The sequence below is a fragment of the Eschrichtius robustus genome, chromosome 19 (assembly GCF_028021215.1).
Source record: "Eschrichtius robustus isolate mEscRob2 chromosome 19, mEscRob2.pri, whole genome shotgun sequence".
NCBI classification, from domain to species: Eukaryota; Metazoa; Chordata; class Mammalia; order Artiodactyla; family Eschrichtiidae; genus Eschrichtius; species Eschrichtius robustus.
This window is the reverse complement of record NC_090842.1, coordinates 20,540,050-20,560,808: the sequence shown is the minus strand read 5'-3', so window position 1 is coordinate 20,560,808 and position 20,759 is coordinate 20,540,050. Positions and strand designations below refer to the sequence as shown.

General features: G+C 53.7%; 1 protein-coding gene across 1 annotated transcript in view; it reads left to right on the top strand.

Annotated features, from left to right (window-relative positions):
* The first annotated feature begins 271 nt into the window (after positions 1-271).
* The window catches only part of CDH5 (cadherin 5), a 38,371-nt gene continuing 17,883 nt past the window's right edge, over positions 272-20,759 (top strand). The window contains exons 1-2 of the mRNA XM_068527718.1: positions 272-385; positions 11,786-12,005. Of these exons, the coding sequence (XP_068383819.1) occupies positions 11,805-12,005 (201 nt within the window). The 5' untranslated portion in view covers positions 272-385; positions 11,786-11,804. The remainder of the gene's footprint in view (positions 386-11,785; positions 12,006-20,759) is intronic.

The window sequence follows — 20,759 nt, the reverse complement described above, 5'->3', positions numbered from 1 at the left end:
GCCCCTTGGCAGGTGTTGCGCTCAAAGACCCAGAGCTGAGGCCTGGGGTTGGGGCCCGAGTTAAGCATCCCGGCCAAGTCCAGGGCTAGGCCTCCATGGGGACAGCCCAGCTGGGCCGAGGAGGCCGCCCACCACGGGGCCTGCCTCTCTGCAGCCAGCCCGGCCCTCACAAACGAACAATAACAGGAAACCATCCTTGTGGGGGGGGGGGGGCACATGGGCCAGGGCCAGCTGGAAAACCTGAAGGGGCGGCGGCCAGGCCTCCCTCACCGCCGGGTGGGGCTCCCCTCCAGAGGCTGTTGGCCAAGCTCTGCAGTTCCACGGCACGCTCAGCCCCGGCTGGACAGCCAGACGGAACGGACACACCTCTCAGCCCACAGGCAAGGTGAGTGAGGGTCCTTGACTTCCCCATATGTAGAATGGTCATCATCGGCTCCCAGGGAAGCGCCACTCCTTGGGGTAGACTGGGTCTCCTGGCTCACAACAGGGCTGGGAAGGTGAGCCCAGGGGTGGTGCCGTGGACACGGAGGGATGTTCTCGGGGAAGGGGTAAGCTCGGCTCTCCCACAGGTGGACTCCCAGACTCAAGGGCCCACTGGCTTCCGTGGGTGCTGGGCTCAGATGCTCAGAGGGCAGGACTCCGCCTGAGTCGCCCAGCATGCCAGGGGCAGAGGACTGGCGCCCAAGTGGTGCCCCTTCCCCCACCAGAGAGGATTTACCACGGATGACATCATCCCCTCCCCTCGAAAGCTCTGTGCTGGGATTGAGAGAGGAGCCCTGGAAGGGGAGCTTGGAGCCTCGCCCCTCCCTGTCAGCCACTGCCCCCATTTTCAGTACAGGCAAGCTGAGGCTTGACTCTGGGCACCTGAGGCCCTACCTGTGGAATCCCCTCCCCTCCTTCCCCAGACACCGTAGGGGCCGGTTACCAGCTGCGGAAGCTGTAGTTTTTCTCCCCCAAAACCGAGGTACCCGTAGATTGGGGCCCAAGGGACCCAGCAGCCCTCATATTTTAGAGAAGTTCCCCCCAAAGACTTGAAGGCAGGCGGTCTAGGGTGAGAGCCGTCCTGGATACAAATCCCAGCTCTACCACTTGCTTCCCGTATGACTTTGGGAAAATTACTCAGTGTCTCCAAAACTCAGTTTGCTTGTCTGAACAATGGAGATGGCGATTCTTTTTGCAGTTCATCATAAGAGCTGGAGAAAATGCCTACAGAAGGCTCTGGAGCACTGGAGCTCATTATTTTATATTACCAGCAAGCCGATGAATTAGATACAGCCTTTCTCCATTTCTCAGTTGAGGCAACTGAGATTTGGAGCAAGAACTCGTACCCCAAAGCCAAGGCTCTTTCCAGAACCACGCAGCTTCTCATGTGCCAGCCTCCTCATCTGTAAACTGGAAGAAAGGGTCTTTTCATGAGTCAATTAAAGGAAGCGATATACACACTTGGTACCGGGAACGGATCGTAGGAGGGGAGCTTTAAGAAATCACAGCTGAATTTACCTGCCACCCAGAGCTGACCGTGGCTTGAGTGTCACAAAGGTTTTGACCCCTGAGGTCGGTCAGTCCCCAGCAGGTGAGAGATGCGTCAGCTCACCCTCCAGCGAGCACTCTGGGCAGCTACTCTGCGCCAAGCACTATGCTTGTTCCTCACCCCCACCCCATGGACATTTCTGCCATGGGTGGCGGGCAGACAGGATCCTGACAGGAGACGAAGAGCATTCCAGGGGAGGCAGGGAGCCTGGGCAGTTCGTTGGACCTGGAGAGGCCAGTGCAGCCAGGTTTTCAGAGCAGGGAGTGGCAGGAGGGCCACTGATGCTGAAGGCCATGAGTAAGTACCAGGACCGAGAATTCTGGTTCATCTTCAGGTGATGGGGAACAGCGGGACCCTCCCATCTGGCCTGAGTCCAGCCATGTGTGGGCGCCAGCCTGGAGGGCAGCAGGTGATCAAGGGGCCCAGGAGCTTCTGCGCCCCCAGGCAGCCCTGCTAATTCTGGCTTCCCGTGGTGAGGGGGTAGGTGAGGGGCCCACCGGCCTTGCAGGGGTTAAGCTGCCCACCCTGCAGTCTAGACCTGAGCAGCGATTGTGCTGCTGAACAAGGGCCGGACATGGGGGCAGGAAGCTGGAGGGGCCATGCTTATTTTCTCCCATAGCTGGATGACTCACAGCTCTGCTGCTGCCTCGGGGATACACAGTGGACACACTGGCCACTAGCTCAGAGAAAAAAATCTTGAGCCCCTTGCCCATGGGATCCATCCCTTACTACTTCCATTACCTCTCTGCACCCCCCTCGGCATCCTTGAAGCTACTAAAAGAATTCCCATTTGACAGACAGGACCACAGAGTCTGAGGGAAGCTGAGCAGCCAGTCCAAGGTCACACAGTTACTATGAGGTGAAAGCAGGATATGAATGAGGCCAGCCCCTTCGACCCCACTGCCCTGTCACACTCCATAGGGAAGCCTGGAGAGGGGAGAAGCTGGGGAGGATTGAACCTGACAGTTCAAGCCATAGAAGCAGGCACCAGGATGAGCCAGGAGCCCAGTGATCCTGGGGGAGGAATGTTCTAGGAGACAACTGCTGCCCTCAGCAGCTTGGCTTCTGGCTGGAGAGATACTGACAAGCCCATCGTAACCCAGATCCAAGCTGATGTTGGGTGGAGAAATCACGGAAGACTCCCTGGAGGAGCAGGAGCCCTAGAGGATGCTGGGAGGTCTTGGGTCTGCTCTCTGAGCTTCAGTCTTCTAATTTCTCTAGGGCAAGGGATGGACCACATGGTCTCTAAACTCACTCAGGGACCTCCAGATTGTCTGCCACAGCATAACGATCAGATTCTGGCAGGTGCAGACACTGGGAGGAGGGGGAAGTAGGGCCCATGAGGCTGGGCCAGGAAGGCAGTGAATGAGATTTCCTTCTAGAGAAGAACAGACAGGAGCAGGACGTGGGCCCAGGGCAGAACCAGGAAATGAGGTCAGGTGTGAGTCGGCCAGTCAAGCCCACAGCTGCCAGGCCACGCTGAGTGGGTAGGTGAGGGTTGAGACACCCACACATTTACTAAGCACCTACTGTGTGCTGGGCTTTGTACCCATGATCTCATTCAATCCTCCATTAGAGAGGAGGAAGCTAGAGCTCAGAGAGGGCAAGGAATGGGTCTAAGGCCACACAGCTCATGAGCAAACAGGCAAGTGTGTGAGACTTGTTGCTGCCAATGACTGCCTCAGAGCCCCAGGCAAAGTCAGAAAGCCCAGAGGAGGTTGGAAAAGGCTCTCCCAAGGGTGGTTTTTCTCTCCTTCAAGCTTTGAGCTGCCCCATTAGGAGATAAGGGAATGACCCAGAGACCCCAGGACAAATTTGTTTCGAATCGCACACTAGGTCTGGTGAATTGGTTATATCTAGCTCAAAGACTGTATTGAGGATTCAGGGGCTGAGTTCAAGTTCAGTGGGAATGAACACTGTAATTGATTAGGGATGTCTGCCATGAGTATGTGAATGGCAACCCATGATCTCTGTTTTGCCAGCCCTACCTTCGGAAGCCCCCTGCACACGGGTGTATGTTCATCAGGGACCCATAAGAAGGATAATCTGACCGTCCTCAAAGGATCAAAATCCTAATGGTGGTGTGTCTGACAAAGTGATGGGCCATTAGAGATGCTATTTGGTGACAGGAGGAGCTTCTCTGAGTTATATCAACCACTATATGTGCTCTGACCACCCAAGATGTTGTCAGCAGATTTGTGCAGATTTGTTTTAAATCCTGTGAGGAAGGAGGGAAGGAGGGAAGGAGTGCAAGATTAGAGCTGGAGACCGAGGCAGGCTGACAGACAGCGGTAGGGACACTGACACCTCAAGGTCCTCTGGGCCTTGAGTTCACGCCGCTGGATGCCGGGATGAAGTGGATGCCTGGTCAGAGACACTTGCGCCAGCAGGCAGAGGCTGCGCTGGAGCAGGAGCCAATCAGAAGGCCTTGTTGGGGGTACGGACTGGGGCTTGAAGAGAAGCAGAGCATTCACCCAGGGGCCACAGCAAGGAAGGGCATTCGGGCAGAGGGAACAGCCTGTGTATTCCAGAAATGTCCAGTTCTCCTCGAGGCTGGGTGGGGCAGGGAGGTGAGGGAGAGGAGAGCCAGCGGGGTGGGCAGGGACACTCCGTGCTGGGCCTTGAACGCTGGCTCAGGAGCTAGGCTTCATCCTGCAGGGTGTGGGAGCCAGGGAGGAGCGGTCAGCAGGGGAGTAGCGTGGGCAGTTCTAAGGGGAGCTGAGGGAGGGAGGCTGTTGGCAGAACCCGAGGGGAGGGGATTGGGTCTGGGACCCGCAAGAGCAGGTCACGGGGCTGAACTGAGGCCCAAACCAGGATAAAGCCCCAAGGGGCCAGCTCATAGCTGCCCGGCCCCAAGGCTCCCAGGGACTCACCCTTCATCCTCCCAGGGCTGGTGATCCCTGAACGAGGCTGGGGGTCACTGGCTCCAACCTCGACCCTAGACTGAGGCTCGAGGTGTGGAGTGGGAGGGCGGTGGGAGAGCCGCCCAGGGCCACACAGGGGGCAGGGGCTCTAGCGCCCTCACCCCCACCCCTGCAGGTTCTGGGCCTCTCCTCCCACCTCCTGGCCCCTCATCCCTGACCCAGGGCCTCTGGGCTGGAGCCCAGAGCCTGCAGGAGGCTGGGCTGGGACTGAGCATGCAGTCCACCCTCCGCGGCTTTGCCTGGGGCTGGGCTCTGCTGCCAGGTCTTGTCCTAGCTGCTGGCGGGTGTGCTGGGCGGGAGAGGGGCCAGCCCCGCAGAGAGGAGACTCTTCGGGGGACAGGGGTGTGTGCTCGTGTAGGCAGCACGTTTGTGTGTCCGTGTGGCCTGAGGATGTCATGTGTGTATCCCTGACCTGGAGTCTTCCTCTACCCCACCCCCAAGGGCCCTCCAGTCTGCTCAATAAACGCCCAAAGCCCAGACTTAGTCCCTGAAACCTAAGGCTTGAACAGGGTCGGGGCAGAACCGTCCCGGCCGGGGGCGTTTGCCAGGCTGCCCGCTGAGCAGTTCCCAGCTGGTCCAGGCTTCCCAGGGTCCATTTAACTACAAAAGGAGAAGCCCCAACCTGCCCCCCTTCCATCTCCCTCTGGGTCCCCCTGGCTCCTTCTTTTAAAGAGCACAGAGCTGAGCGGACCTCACAGCCCCTTTTGAGGCCAAACGCCAGTGACAGAGGGGGCCACAAAGAGAAACAGACTGTCTCACAGCAGATCAGAGAGAGGCAGGATTCACTGCTGGGCTGAGACCCTCCAAGGAATCAGGGCCCTCCCCTCTCTGCCCTCTCACATCTTCCTCTACGCCTCCATCAAAACACCACAATTTGAAACTGCTTTTATCAAGTGGTTAATGTCTCTACACAAGGGTGCAGCCTGTGTAGGCTCCCCACTTGTAGTTCAGTACCTGGCACATAGTAGGTGCTCAATAAATGTTTGTTGAATGACTGTATAACCTCCAGGCTCTAGAGAGGGCTTCAGAGAAGTGGTGACATGTGACCTAAGTCCAGGCAGAGGTGAGAGAACGGCAAGTGCAAAGGCCAGAAGCTGTGACCAGGCCTGGTGGGTGTTACCATCCCACAGGCTGGGGCTCCTCTTCGAGGCTCACCAAGCAACACCCCCCCCCTTTTTTCTCTAATTTTTAAATTTATTTATTTATTTTGGCTGCACTGCGCAGCATGCGGGATCCTAGTTCCCCCAACCAGGGATTGAACCGGCGCCTCCTGCAGTGGAAGCGCGGAGTCCCAACCACTGGACTGCACCCTTGAGACCCAGACAGGGAACTGGAGAGGAGCAGAGGCACATAACCTCTCCAGCCCCCGCCAACTTGGCTCAGCCTTCAGAGCCACCCCTCAGTCCTCAGGCCCAACCCAGGCATCTAGGTTCTGAGCTCAGTGGTCCCACCCACTGTGGACACAGACCCAAACCCAGGAGTTCTCCAAGGCCTTGCCCTCTGATCCGGGCATGACTGAGCCCAGCCATTCCCCAGATGCTCCGAGGTTCCTCTGCCCCTTCTCCTGGGCTCCACGCCCATTACCAGGGGCCTGGGCCACACACTCTGTCCTCTCATTTTGGGCCCCTTGGACCTTCCCAGACTGACCGAGGGCGCAGAGGGCCCACCCTCATCCATCAGTCCATTTGGAGCTGCCCCCAAAAGCCTCTAACACAGCTCCAGGGACCGAGCATCGTCACGGATCCTGGGTAACAGGGACACGGGCCAGCACCTGGCCTCTGGGTGCCCAGCAGGCACATCTGAGCTGCCGAGAGAATCCCCTCTCCCCCACATCTGTTGTCAGGCAAGGCCCCGGGGCTACTCAGCTGGGCATTTCTGAGCACAGAAATCAGTTCCAAGATCCTCAGGCCCACTACACATCTGTGGTACCGCAAACCCACCCAGCAGCAGCCTGATCCCTCCAAAAACTTGGTGAGAGCAACCAAGAGAAGTGACTCCTACTTATAGGAAAGTAAAGGGCTAAAATAAACCTGACCCCAGCTGTGCTCTGACCACACCTCCAGAGGTGTGGCCAAGGGAAATTCTGTTTCCAGCTGTGGGTCCAGCAAATCCTACCGGCTGACTTCCTCTCCAACAGCAGGAGGAGGAGGAACGATTTTTCGACAAAACCCTTCCTCTCAGCCCCCATTTACGTGGACAAATTTCTAACACAAAAGGCAAAAGACACAAATAAACATGGCTTTTCAGATGGAAAAGTCCCTCAGGACCCTCTGAGATCGGGTGTAGAAGGAGCCCAGGATTTAGAGAAAGATAGATCTGGGTGAGGGTTCCAGATCTACCACTTACGAGGTGTTTGTGTCTGAGCCTCAGTTTCTTCTTCTGTGAAATGGGGATGATAATTCCTACATCCTGAGGATACTGTGAAAACTAAATGAGATTTCATCTATGAAAGCCAAACATGGAGAACAGCTGCTTATTATTACTATTATTACTACCATTATTATTATTATTACATGTTAATGTCACCACAGAAATAGAGAGAGAGTGGCATGATGGAAAGGCACTATTCAGGGTGAAAGGCAGCCTAAGTTCAAATCCTGGCTCAACCACTTGCCGCTGTGTGACCCAGGAGGGCTCACTCCACCTCTCTGAGCCTCACCTGCAAAATGGGATTACTGACAACTACCTGGCAGTTTGCAAGGTTTAAGTGAGATGAGGTTTCAGTGTGCCACTGTGGAGGTGTTCCAAAGAAGAGACTTTATGAAGGAAACACTTACAGAGCTGTGAGCTCAGTCAGGGGAACAAACGGGATGTTGAGTCCTGCAGAGACCAGCAGAAGACCACCACAGGACCAAAGGGACAAAGAGGAGGGAAGGGTGTTTCCCGAACCCAGTGAGGGACGGATGGGACCCATAGAAGCTACCGGGATGGAGAGGTGCAGTCACAGCAGGAAAAATGAACCAGAGCAGAGAGCAGCAGGGAAGAAGTACCCCAACTTTTCTCCTCCCATCCTCAGATGCCTGCTGGAGCCCCCACTGGCCAAACACCAGAACCTCGCGCCTGTAGGCCAAGGGTCAGTCCCCTTGACACAGAGTAGAGGTCAGGGGAGGGGTGAGGGAGTGGATTCAGCAGGGTGGGGACCTGCAAATCCCCCAACCAAATGGTTGGGCGTTCAGGAACAAGAATGGTAAGCTAACTACTCAGTAGAGCAAAACAGAGTGTCAGCGAGGATTCATACATGCTTGGTTTTATTCTTAGTTACTTTTTTGGCCATGTTACAAATGTTTTTTTTAATTCAGGCCTGAAAACAACCCTGAGAGGTAGACACTAGTGTTCCCATTGTACAGATGATGAGACTGAGGCTCAGAGAGGTAGAGTCTCGTGCACAGTCACAGAGCAGCAAAGCAGCACAACTGACATTCTCTAAACCACAGAGCCTGCGATCACAACCGTCACCCTGCTCTGTGTGAACCCAAAGAGGAGATAGCCATGTGTCACGTGTGGCTGGGCCTTGGGGAGAAGGGAAGATGTAGACAGGGCAGGTAGAAAGCCGTTCTCCGGGAAGGGAAGGAAGCTGTGATTTGAGCCCAGCAATGGGACCTGGGTGTCAACCCTGGGACCAGCCCCAGGCAGTGCTGCAGTGGAAGATGCCCAGGGATGCATGAGATGCAAGATGAGGACTAGGGACGGCTCCCCAGAGGGGGACGTTTGGGCTCAAGCCTGGATGACAAGTTCACGAGACAGAGAAAGAGGAAAGACCTATGGGGCTGTCCTGGGCCACTTCTCCTCCCTCGCTACTTGCCCTCCTTCATGTTCCAGCCTCACAGTTTGAGCACCAGCCACGTGAAGGGACCGTCTGTAAGCTGCTCCAGCCCCACCTTCTCCCGCACTCCAGGCCAGGTCTCCGGCAGCTGCTGGCCATGGCCATAGAGATGTTTCATAGCAACTCCAACCTGACACAGCCCACACAGACCTTTTGGTACCACTACCCGTCTTCCGAATCTCAGCAAAGCCCTGCCCCCGCCAACTGCTCAGGCCAAAGACTCGAGAGCCATCCTAGATTCCTCTCCACCCCTCACCCCCTACATTCCATTCACAGCAAGTCCTGTTAACTCCACCTCAAAAACACATCCCATGGCCACGCACCTCTACACCTGGTCTGGGCCACCATCAACTCTCGCCTGGACGACAGTGACCTCCCCTGCTGGTCTCCCCTCTCCCAGCCCGTCTCCTCACCTCAGCCAGGGATCTCTTCAAATCAGATCACGTCACCTTCCCTCGTGCTTAGGAAAAAGCTCTCTAGGCTGCCCTGTACAACCTAACTGCATTAGTTTCCTCCAACTGCTGTAACAAACCACCCCAAACGTGGTTGGCTTGAAACAACACAAATTTATGTATTTATTATAGTTCTGGAGGTCTGAAGTCCGAAATAGGTTTCGGTGGGCAAGAATCAGGACTGTTTCCTTCTGGAGCCTCTAGGGGAGAATCTATTTCCTTGCCTTTTTTGACTTCCAGAGGCCGCCCCCATTCCTTGGCCTGGGGCCCCGCAGCACTCCAACCTCTGTTTCCATCATCACATCTCCTTTTTTCCTGATTCTGACCCTCCTGCCTTCATTTTTAAGGACCCTGTGATTGTATTGGGTCTATCCACATAGTCCAGGATAATCTCCCTATTTCAAGATCCTTAACTTAATCCTATCTGCTAAAAGTCCTTTGCCATGGAAGGTAATATTCACAGCTTCCAGGGATGAAGACGTGGACATCTTTGGTGGGCCATCATTCAGCCTACCACCCCAACCTGGTCACCTCTTCTGGAGCCCCCATTGTTCATCTGACCCAAGGGCCTTCTTTTGGTTCTTCAAACAAACGAACCATTTTTCTACCTCAGGGACTTTGCACTTGCTGATCCTTCTGCCTGGAATTCCCTCCCTTCCCCTGGCATTCCTAGGGCTGACACTCCGATGATGGCATGAGTATCATCTCTCTGAAAGGCCTCCCCTTGCCTTGAAGTCTCAGCCAAGCTGCTCCCTCACCCTCTGCTGTGTCCCCCAGTGTAATTCCCTGAGAGCCTCTGCTCAGCAGCTGATGTTTTTCCTCATGTACTTATTTTCCTGGAGTTCCCACGACAGCGTGCACTCCCCGAGGACAGGTCCTGTCTGTCCTGCTCACTGCTGCATCCCAAAGCCTAGCACACAGTAGATGCTCAATACGCATCCGCTCAGGGCACGGCCTCATATCTTGTCCTGCCCAGGGCCCTGAGAACTTCTCTCTCCCCATTTCTCAGTTTCACTTCTATTTGTTTTACTTTTTCATTTTTTGAGTCACTTCTCACTTGAGGGAGGAAGAAGGGAACAAGACATGCAGTTCCTTTTGAGGCAAAGAAGGAAATGACCCACCAGGCCTGAGCCCAGCGAGGCTGGCCAGGGGTCACAGCTGCCGCCTCCCCTGAGTCAGGACCAGCTTCCTGGCAGAACTCTCAGCTCCCTGAGCCCTTGTTCACTGCCTTCCTCCTGCCCAGAGCAGCTGCCCTTTTCACAGCCCACCTCAAAGGGCACCAGGTCTCCTCCAGTTTGACCACCTCACTGAGGACTGAGGGAACTGGGACCGGAAGCCTTCCCAGGCACATGGCACCTGCGTTCCGGGCCCTGCTGGAATGCTCTGTCCCACCCAAACCCTGCGAGCCCACTGCTGCCTGGGCCAGCAGCAGGGGGCCACAGGGATGCTGGATGCTAAGCTCAGCAGACCCAGAGGCCAGTCTGCACACACACCCTCGGCCCTCATTGAGGACAGCCTGGCGCCAGTGTCTCAGAGGAAATGTTACTAGAGTTTAGAAACCTCCTGTGCTGTGCAGAATCCAGCCTCTCCCTGCGGCCAGGGTGGGGGACAGCCAGAGAGGTGGCCTCCCATCCAGCACCCAGTGGGTCCTTGTCTCTCTCCAGGCAGGAGCTCTGATTCTGATTCCCACTCCCACCCACCAGCCTTCTTCCTCTGAACCATCCCAGGAGCCACAGGTCAGTGACACAGGGACCAGCAAGGGTAGACTGATAGGGTCAAGGGCTGAGAGGGCATAGTGACAGCCGAGATCACAGCCTCTACCCACCCTGGGGCAGTGAGACAAGCCCTCTTCCTTCTGGAATTCAGGATGAAACCGGGCCCTGATCTCTGGGTGACTCCAGATCCCCATCCAGGTTGATCCCATGTCCCAAGGGCTGCCTTCATGGGGGCAATCACATGGGGTCTTGTGCTTAAAAGGACCCCATGCTGGGTTTCATGTTCTTCTGTCTCTGTCCTGAAATTCTTAGTAACTTTTGAGAAAAGGACCCCATGTTTCCATTCTATACTACGCCCCACAAACTACGAAGCTGGTCCTGCGAGCCCAGCCTCTCTACCCACCACCCCATCCCACCCCTGTTCTCGTGACAGCTCCTAAGCTAATCACCAATTCTGAGCTCTGCGTCTGGTGAGGGCCTGGCCCTCTAGGTCACGACATTTGGGTTTCTTAAGAGCCTTCTAAAGACAACATCAAAGCAACACTGCCACAGGGGCTCTCGGACTAGCCGGGGGGCATGTTTGTTCAGAGGAGTATTTAAATCCCACCACACAGCAGCTGCTAGGTCAAGAGAGGGCAGTAGGAAGAAGCATGAACTTTGGGGCCAGGCTGACTTGGTTTGAGTTTGACTCTGTGGCTTCCCGTCTGGGTGATCTCAGAAACGTTACTAACCCTCTCTCTTCCTCCGCCCATCTATAAAGTGAGGGCTACAATTATACCCACCTTGAGGCTTACTGGGAGGATTAAATGCGATAACATATATAAAGTGCTTGGAAGAGCGTCAGGCATTCAATAGTTATTGACATTTATTTTTTGGTACTTATTATACTTATTGATGACACTTATTGATAAATGTCAGCTGTTGAGGTCAGACACCTGGGCTTTATTCTCAGCCCCACCATTTACTCCACCGTGAACTTAACTTCTCTGTGCCTCAGTTTCCCCGTTTGTAAAATCCAAGCTGGGTGTCCACCGCACAAGGCTTTGGGAGCTACCATCCACATCAGCATCGCCCTCTCCTCCAGGAAACCTTCCCTACAGCTCTCCTCTAGCCTCCCCTGTCGCCCATGCTTGCTTGCCCACTAGCACATGTGACCCTTAAGTAGGAACTGTTTCTGTGTCTGGCTTCCCCTCCCAGACTGGGAGCTCCATGGGGGCAGAAGAGGGTGTGGTTCTGCTAGTCTGAGCAGAGAGTGGAGGATGAAGGGTTAAACAGTTCAGTGCTCCCTGGGAGATGCTCGCACCCCACATGCCCTGATGGTCTCTCTCCTCGTCCCTCAGAGCCGTCCCTCCCGGGAAGATGCAGGTGCTCGTGGTGCTGCTGGCTGCAGGGGGCACCTGCCTGGGCCTGCTGGCAGCAGCTGCAGCGGCCATCAACCCTGGCCGACCCAACACCCCCAGCTCGCTGCCCATTCACCGGCGCCAGAAGAGAGACTGGATCTGGAACCAGATGCACATCGATGAAGAGAAAAACGGCTCACTGCCCCACTATGTGGGCAAGGTAAGGCTCAGACCCCAGAGCAGGAGAGGCGCGCCATGGTGGTGGTGATGATAAGGACAGTGATAGGTGCTGTGGTGGTTGCAGGGATGGGGATGATCGTTGCGAGGGCGATGGTAACAGTGGGAGAGATGGTGGAGGTGGCAGATGTGATGGTGATGGTGACAATGGTGATAGCCAAGGAGAAAGTGGTGGTGGTAACAGCGGTGGTGGTGGTGATGGGGAAGGGGCAGGCGGTGGTGGGGTGACGATGATGATTGTGGAGGTGGTGGTGATGATGGGGAAGGGGCAGGCGGTGGTGGGGTGACGATGATGATTGTGGAGGTGGAGGTGGTGGTGGTGGTGGGGAAGGGGCAGGCGGTGGTGGGGTGATGATGATGATTGTGGAGGTGGTGGTGGTGATGGAGAAGGGGCAGGCGGTGGTGGGGTGATGATGATGATTGTGGAGGTGGTGGTGGGGAAGGGGCAGGCGGTGGTGGGGTGACGATGATGACTGTGGAGGTGGTGGTGGTGATGGGGAAGGGGCAGGCGGTGGTGGGGTGACGATGATGATTGTGGAGGTGGAGGTGGTGGTGGTGGTGGGGAAGGGGCAGGCGGTGGTGGGGTGATGATGATGATGATTGTGGAGGTGGTGGTGGTGATGGGGAAGGGGCAGGCGGTGGTGGGGTGCCGATGATGATTGTGGAGGTGGTGGTGGTGGTGGGGAAGGGGCAGGCGGTGGTGGGGTGACGATGATGATTGTGGAGGTGGTGGTGGTGGTGGGGAAGGGGCAGGCGGTGGTGGGGTGACGATGATGATTGTGGAGGTGGTGGTGGTGATGGGGAAGGGGCAGGCGGTGGTGGGGTGACGATGATGATTGTGGAGGTGGAGGTGGTGGTGGTGGTGGGGAAGGGGCAGGCGGTGGTGGGGTGATGATGATGATTGTGGAGGTGGTGGTGGGGAAGGGGCAGGCGGTGGTGGGGTGACGATGATGACTGTGGAGGTGGTGGTGGTGATGGGGAAGGGGCAGGCGGTGGTGGGGTGACGATGATGATTGTGGAGGTGGAGGTGGTGGTGGTGGTGGGGAAGGGGCAGGCGGTGGTGGGGTGATGATGATGATGATTGTGGAGGTGGTGGTGGTGATGGGGAAGGGGCAGGCGGTGGTGGGGTGCCGATGATGATTGTGGAGGTGGTGGTGGTGGTGGGGAAGGGGCAGGCGGTGGTGGGGTGACGATGATGATTGTGGAGGTGGTGGTGGTGGTGGGGAAGGGGCAGGCGGTGGTGGGGTGACGATGATGATTGTGGAGGTGGTGGTGGTGATGGGGAAGGGGCAGGCGGTGGTGGGGTGACGATGATGATTGTGGAGGTGGAGGTGGTGGTGGTGGTGGGGAAGGGGCAGGCGGTGGTGGGGTGACGATGATGATTGTGGAGGTGGTGGTGGTGATGGGGAAGGGACAGGCGGTGGTGGGGTGACGATGATGATTGTGGAGGTGGTGGTGGTGATGGGGAAGGGGCAGGCGGTGGTGGGGTGACGATGATGACTGTGGAGGTGGTGGTGGTGATGGGGAAGGGGCAGGCGGTGGTGGGGTGACGATGATGATTGTGGAGGTGGTGGTGGTGATGGGGAAGGGACAGGCGGTGGTGGGGTGACGATGATGATTGTGGAGGTGGTGGTGGTGATGGGGAAGGGGCAGGCGGTGGTGGGGTGACGATGATGATTGTGGAGGTGGTGATGGGGAAGGGGCAGGCGGTGGTGGGGTGACGATGATGATTGTGGAGGTGGAGGTGGTGGTGGTGGTGGGGAAGGGGCAGGCGGTGGTGGGGTGATGATGATGATGATTGTGGAGGTGGTGGTGGTGATGGAGAAGGGGCAGGCGGTGGTGGGGTGACGATGATGATTGTGGAGGTGGTGGTGGTGATGGGGAAGGGGCAGGCGGTGGTGGGGTGATGATAATGGTGATCGTGGAGGTGGTGGTGGTGATGGGGAAGGGGCAGGCAGTGGTGGGGTGACGATGATGATTGTGGAGGTGGTGGTGGTGATGTGGAAGGGGCAGGCAGTGGTGGGGTGATGATGATGGTGATCGTGGAGGTGGTGGTGGTGATGGGGAAGGGGCAGGCGGTGGTGGGGTGACGATGATGATTGTGGAGGTGGTGGTGGTGGTGGGGAAGGGGCAGGCGGTGGTGGGGTGACGATGATGATTGTGGAGGTGGTGGTGGTGGTGGGGAAGGGGCAGGCGGTGGTGGGGTGATGATGATGATGATTGTGGAGGTGGTGGTGGTGATGGGGAAGGGACAGGCGGTGGTGGGGTGACGATGATGATTGTGGAGTTGATGGTGGTGATGGGGAAGGGGCAGGCGGTGGTGGGGTGACGATGATGATTGTGGAGGTGGTGGTGGGGAAGGGGCAGGCGGTGGTGGGGTGACGATGATGATTGTGGAGGTGGTGGTGGGGAAGGGGCAGGCGGTGGTGGGGTGACGATGATGATTGTGGAGGTGGTGGTGGTGGTGGGGAAGGGGCAGGCGGTGGTGGGGTGATGATGATCATGATTGTGGAGGTGGTGGTGGTGATGGGGAAGGGGCAGGCGGTGGTGGGGTGACGATGATGATTGTGGAGGTGGTGGTGGTGATGGGGAAGGGACAGGCGGTGGTGGGGTGACGATGATGATTGTGGAGGTGGTGGTGGTGATGGGGAAGGGGCAGGCGGTGGTGGGGTGACGATGATGACTGTGGAGGTGGTGGTGGTGATGGGGAAGGGGCAGGCGGTGGTGGGGTGACGATGATGATTGTGGAGGTGGTGGTGGTGATGGGGAAGGGACAGGCGGTGGTGGGGTGACGATGATGATTGTGGAGGTGGTGGTGGTGATGGGGAAGGGGCAGGCGGTGGTGGGGTGACGATGATGATTGTGGAGGTGGTGGTGGTGATGGGGAAGGGGCAGGCGGTGGTGGGGTGACGATGATGATTGTGGAGGTGGAGGTGGTGGTGGTGGTGGGGAAGGGGCAGGCGGTGGTGGGGTGATGATGATGATGATTGTGGAGGTGGTGGTGGTGATGGAGAAGGGGCAGGCGGTGGTGGGGTGACGATGATGATTGTGGAGGTGGTGGTGGTGATGGGGAAGGGGCAGGCGGTGGTGGGGTGATGATGATGGTGATCGTGGAGGTGGTGGTGGTGATGGGGAAAGGGCAGGCAGTGGTGGGGTGACGATGATGATTGTGGAGGTGGTGGTGGTGATGTGGAAGGGGCAGGCGGTGGTGGGGTGATGATGATGGTGATCGTGGAGGTGGTGGTGGTGATGGGGAAGGGGCAGGCGGTGGTGGGGTGACGATGATGATTGTGGAGGTGGTGGTGGTGGTGGGGAAGGGGCAGGCGGTGGTGGGGTGATGATGATGATGGTCGTGGAGGTGGTGGTGGTGGTGGGGTGATGATGATGATCATTGTGGAGGTGGTGGTGGTGGTGATGGTGGTGGTGGTGAAAGTAATGGTGAGCACCATGGTTCATCTTTCTCCCAGACTTTGGTCTATGGAGTATCACTGGCAGAAGGGCCACCCCGTGCACAAGCTAAGGAGGGCAGTCTAGTGTGGGGGCTCAGGGCTCAGGGCAGGACCAGCCAAGGCTGCCATTAACTTTGCCCATCTGAGAGGTCTGGAAGACCTGAGCAGACTTCTACAAAATTGTGCTGGTGACAAAGCTCATCATCCAGGCCACAGTTTGCCATCTCTAGTCGAGGCCTTTGAACCTCCTCAGAAAGCCCTGTCTCTCAGGGTGTTTTGTCCTAGCATCTAGGGAGTTATGAGCTCCAGATTCTAGGACACCCATAACAAGGCACTTGACCCAAGCCTGCCCTCCAGGGCGGTGCCTACGACTCTAAACCCTCATTTCATCCCATTAAAAATGTGTCCATCCTCAGTCACCTTCCTAGAGCTTGGAGCTAATCTGAGTGAATAATGAACTATCTTCCTGTGTCAAAAGGTTGCTGAGGTCAAAACCATCCACTCTAATTGAAAGGAATGGCTCTAGTGGTGGAATTTCACACGCAACGACAGGGAGATGGATTAGGTATTTCAAGAGTTTTCAGTGGGGAGAAAAATTCCTTTCCAGTGCTTTAAAATCTCACCACGTCAGTTTCTTGGAAGCTAAGCAGGGTCAGCTAAAGAAAGATCAGGGTACCGGTGAGAGGAATTAATGGTCCCAAGCACAAGGCTGGGCTCTGGGACATGGTCAGGGGGCAAAGACAGACATGGTCCACACCCTCATGGAGCTTGTGGTCTAAAACAGGGGCTGGCCACATGTAAATCAGTGAAGTTAGAACACTCCCTCACACCATACACAAAAACAAACTCAAAATGGTTTAAAGACTTAAATATAAGACATGATACCATAAAACTCCTAGAAGGGAACATAGGCAAAACATTCTCTGACATTAATCACAGCAATGTTTTCTTAGGTCAGTCTCCCAAGGCAAAAGAAATAAAAGCAAAACTGAACAAATGGGACCTAATCAAACTTATAAGCTTTTGCACAGCAAAGGAAACCGTAAACCAAACAAAAAGACAACCTATAGACTGGGAGAAAATATCTGCAAATGATGCGACTGACAAGGGCTTAATTTCCAAAATATATAAACAGCTCATACAGCTCAGTATCAAAAAAACAAACAACCCAATCAAAAATGGGCAGAAGACCTAAATAGACATTTCTCCAAAGAAGCCATACAGATGGCCAACAAGCACATGAAAAGATGTTCCACATCGCTAATTATTAGAGAAATGCAAACCAAAACCACAATGAGGTATCACCTCACAGCAGTCAGAATGGCTGTCATCAAAAAGTGTACAAATAATAAATGCTGGAGAGGAAGTGGAAAAAAGGGAACCCTCCTACACTGTTGCTGGGAATGTAAATTTGTGCAGCCACTATGGAAAACAGTATGGAGGTTCCTTAAAAAACTAAAAATAGAGTTACAATATGAGCCAGCAATCCCACTCCTGGGCATATATCCAGAAAATATGAAAATTCTAATTCAAAAAGATACATGCACCCCAATGTTCATAGCAGCACTATTTACAATAGCCAAGACGTGGAAGCAACCTAAGTGTCCATCAACAGATGAATGGATAAAGAAGGCGTGGTACCTATAAATAATGGAATATTACTCAGCCATAAAAAAGAATGAAATCTTGCCATTTAGAGCAACATGGATGGACCCAGAGGTTATCATACTAAGTAAAGTAAGTCAGACAGAGAAAGACAAATATCATATGATATCTCTTATATGTCAAATCTAAAAACATACAAATGAACTTATTTACAAAACAGAAACAGACTCACAGACATAGAAAACAAACTTATGATTATCAAAGGGGAAAGCGGGGGAGGGATAAATTAGGAGTTTGGGATTAACATATACATACTACTATATATAAAACAGATAATCAACAAGGACCTACTGCATAGCACAGGGATCTACATTCCGTAGGTTGTAATAACCTATAATGGAAAAGATGTATACATACATACACACACACACACACACACATATATCACTTTGCTGTACACAAGAAACTAACACAATACTGTAAATCAACTATACTTCAATTAAATAAATAAATACATAAATAGGGGCTGGTAGAACTGCCCCGCCATGTGGTTTTGTAAATAAAGTTTTATTTGAACAGAGCCACGCCGTGCACTTAACAAATGGTTGTGGTTGCTTTCATGCTACAATGGCAGATTTGAGTAATTGTCCCAAAGACCATATGACCCACAAAGTCGAAAATTTTTACTATCTGGCCCTTTACAGAAACAGTTTGCCCACCCTGGTCTAGCAGGGCAGCATGTATCAGACAAAGAACCCCACACATGCTGGAGATGGGGGAGCCCTATGGTTATAAAGAAACAGGCCAGAAAGGACCCCTAGATGGGGAAGGGTCAAGTCTGGCCTCAGCACCAGAAATGCCATGGCAGCCGGCGGTGGAGCCAGCTGGGGAATCTCCACTCACAGCCCTGCCCACGGCCCTCTCCACTGCTCAGTGCGCCCAGGCTTCCTCTGGCCACCAAGAATGGCTGGGAAATTCAGATCCTTCAGTCTGGCCACTCAGAGGGGAAGGCGCTTGCCCAGGGTCACACAGTGAAACCAGGATAGAGCCCTAGGAAAGCATAGGGTTCCCGACTCCCAACACCGATGTGAACTCTGTGCCCTAGAGGAAAATGCCATCAGCCTATCTACTCCTTCCCAAGGGGATGAGTGTGCCGTGAATCAACCTCCAAAGAGAATGGCTGCCCCCAAGGAATATCCACGGGCTGAGTCAGGGACAGTCAGCAGCAAGCAGGGCCACCGGCATGCCGCCCAGCCCGGACACGGCAGACTTTGGACGGCTCGCCGAAAGTCCTCTGCGCGGCAGGAACAGCGTCAGGCCTGCCGTCACCTGCCAACAGTGTGCACTTGGCACCTGGCGTGGGGACAGAGGGTCCCGTGCAATCCCCACCCTGGGAAGAAGCAACGATGTCTGGGAGTGGCAAGGACAGGGCTCCAAGGATCACCTCCTGGTTCCAAAGACATCATCGGAGGGAAGGAAGTCCCTGTTTACCAAGATCAGAGCCAGTAGCCTTTGTTTACAGAGCTGTTTGCTGGACAATGGGAGCTGAGTGGCCTTCTGAATCCACAAACATGGGTCAGCATAGCTTTTGGCATTAAGATGTTATATCCAAATATAGGGATAATTTTAAAAAGGGGAGGCCCCCCCAAACCTATAACCTCAGTCTGTCTAATCGTAAGGAAAACATCAGACAAATTCCAGTAGGGGGCATCCTACAAAACACCCAACCAGCACTCCTCAAAACTCTCACGGTCATCAAAAACAAGCAGAGTCTCACAAAGAAAACAAACTTATGGTTATCGAAGAGGATAGTGTGGGGGAGTGGGATTAATTAGGGGAGTGGGATTAATTAGGTGTTTGGGATTAACATCTACACACTACTATATATAAACTAGGTAAACAACAAGGACCTACCATACATCACAGAGAACTACACTCAGTATCTTGTAATAATTTATAATGGAAAAGAATCTGAAAAAGAACATATATATGTATATTTGTATATATATACATATATATATAACTGAATCACTTTGCTGTATACTTGAAACTAACACAACATTGTAAATAAACTGTATTTCAATTAAAAAAGAAACAAACCATGGAGAGTCTGAGAAACTGTCCCAGCCAAGAGGAACTTAAAGAAACATGACAACTAGATGTAATGTGGTATCTTGGGTGGGATCCTCAAACAGAAAAAGGACATTAGGTAAAAACTAAGGAAATCTGCACAAAATATGAACTTTAGTTAATAATAATATATCAATTTTGGTGCATTAATTACAACAAATGTACCATACTAATGTAAGATGTTAATAACAGGGAAATTGGGCACAGGATATACGGGAACTCTCTGTACTATCACCTCAATTTTTCTATAAATCTAGAACTGTTCTAAAATATAAAGTCTATTTAAGAAAAGCTGGAGGGAAGCAAAACAGAAACTCATATCCAAATGAAGTCTTTTTAACACTATTTATTTGATGATATTGAGAAATTTTTATCAAAGCTGTTTAGGTGTGAGTCAAATGCAATCTCAGGCAGAATTCCAGTAACAGATCAAAGGTGACTCACGCCCCCTTGCTACCCCTGCCCACATGGATCCTAATGCACCCACCAGAACCAGGTTTGGAATGACCATCCTACCCTAACCCTGAGTAACTCATACAGGGCCCCAGACTGTCCCTCCTTCTTGACCCCCACTGTCCTCCCACCCAAGTCACAGGTTCCAGAGCTGGCGCATCACTTCTTGCCTCCTGCCCATCTGTCCATCATATGTCCCGGCCACTGGGCTTCGGGACCTCCCCACAAACCATCTGCCCCTGCACACCCGCAGCCCTGCTCCAGGATGCTTCTTCACTGCCTCCAGCTACAGCACCCCCTCTCTCCCTCCCCGCCCACCAAGGGGGAGGAGCCTCACTCCCTGTCCCCACTTCTTCACCGCCCAGACTCCTCTCTAAAGCTCTGTCATCCGGCTTCTCAATCCACCACCCCCTAACGCTGCTCTCACCAAGGGCTCCGATGACTGCATCGCTGCTAAGCCTAGGGGTGCTTTCCAGACCTCGTGGGATTTGACCACACCCATCTTGATGCTCCCTCTTCTGTCTTGAGGCCCCACTCTCTCTCGGGTTCTCCTCCAGCCTTTCTGATGCAACACCTTCACTCAAGGCTCTTGTTCCAACTGACCCTTAAATGCTGCCCTTCCTCAAAATCTCAGCCTCTGCTGCTTCAAACCAGGCCCTGAGAGAAAGAATGGGGTCTGGACTATCTTTATGCTCCCAGGCTGGCACCTTGTAGGCATCTGATTTTTTACTTTTACTGAATTGAACTCTGTTTTTTGAACATCCTAACCACCTATGGGAGGACCATTTGACATGTATGAAATATGATTAGCTTATGTTCCTAATAGTCTCTGTTCCCAAGATTCTATAAATGAAATGTTCAGCAATTCTAAACTTCTAATATCCTTTAATGTAGGCATCTAGTGTGAATAACAACTAGCATTTATTGAGAGCCTGTGCAAATTGCTTTACACACATTATTTTCCAAGTCTTATTCCTAAGGACACTAATAGTATGTGTAACAAAGAAAAAGGATTCAGTGGTCTAACAAGTGTAGGAAATCCCGAGTTAAACAAAGCTCAGTGGAGTTCTTTTCTGCAGGACTATATGTTGTAAATCTCC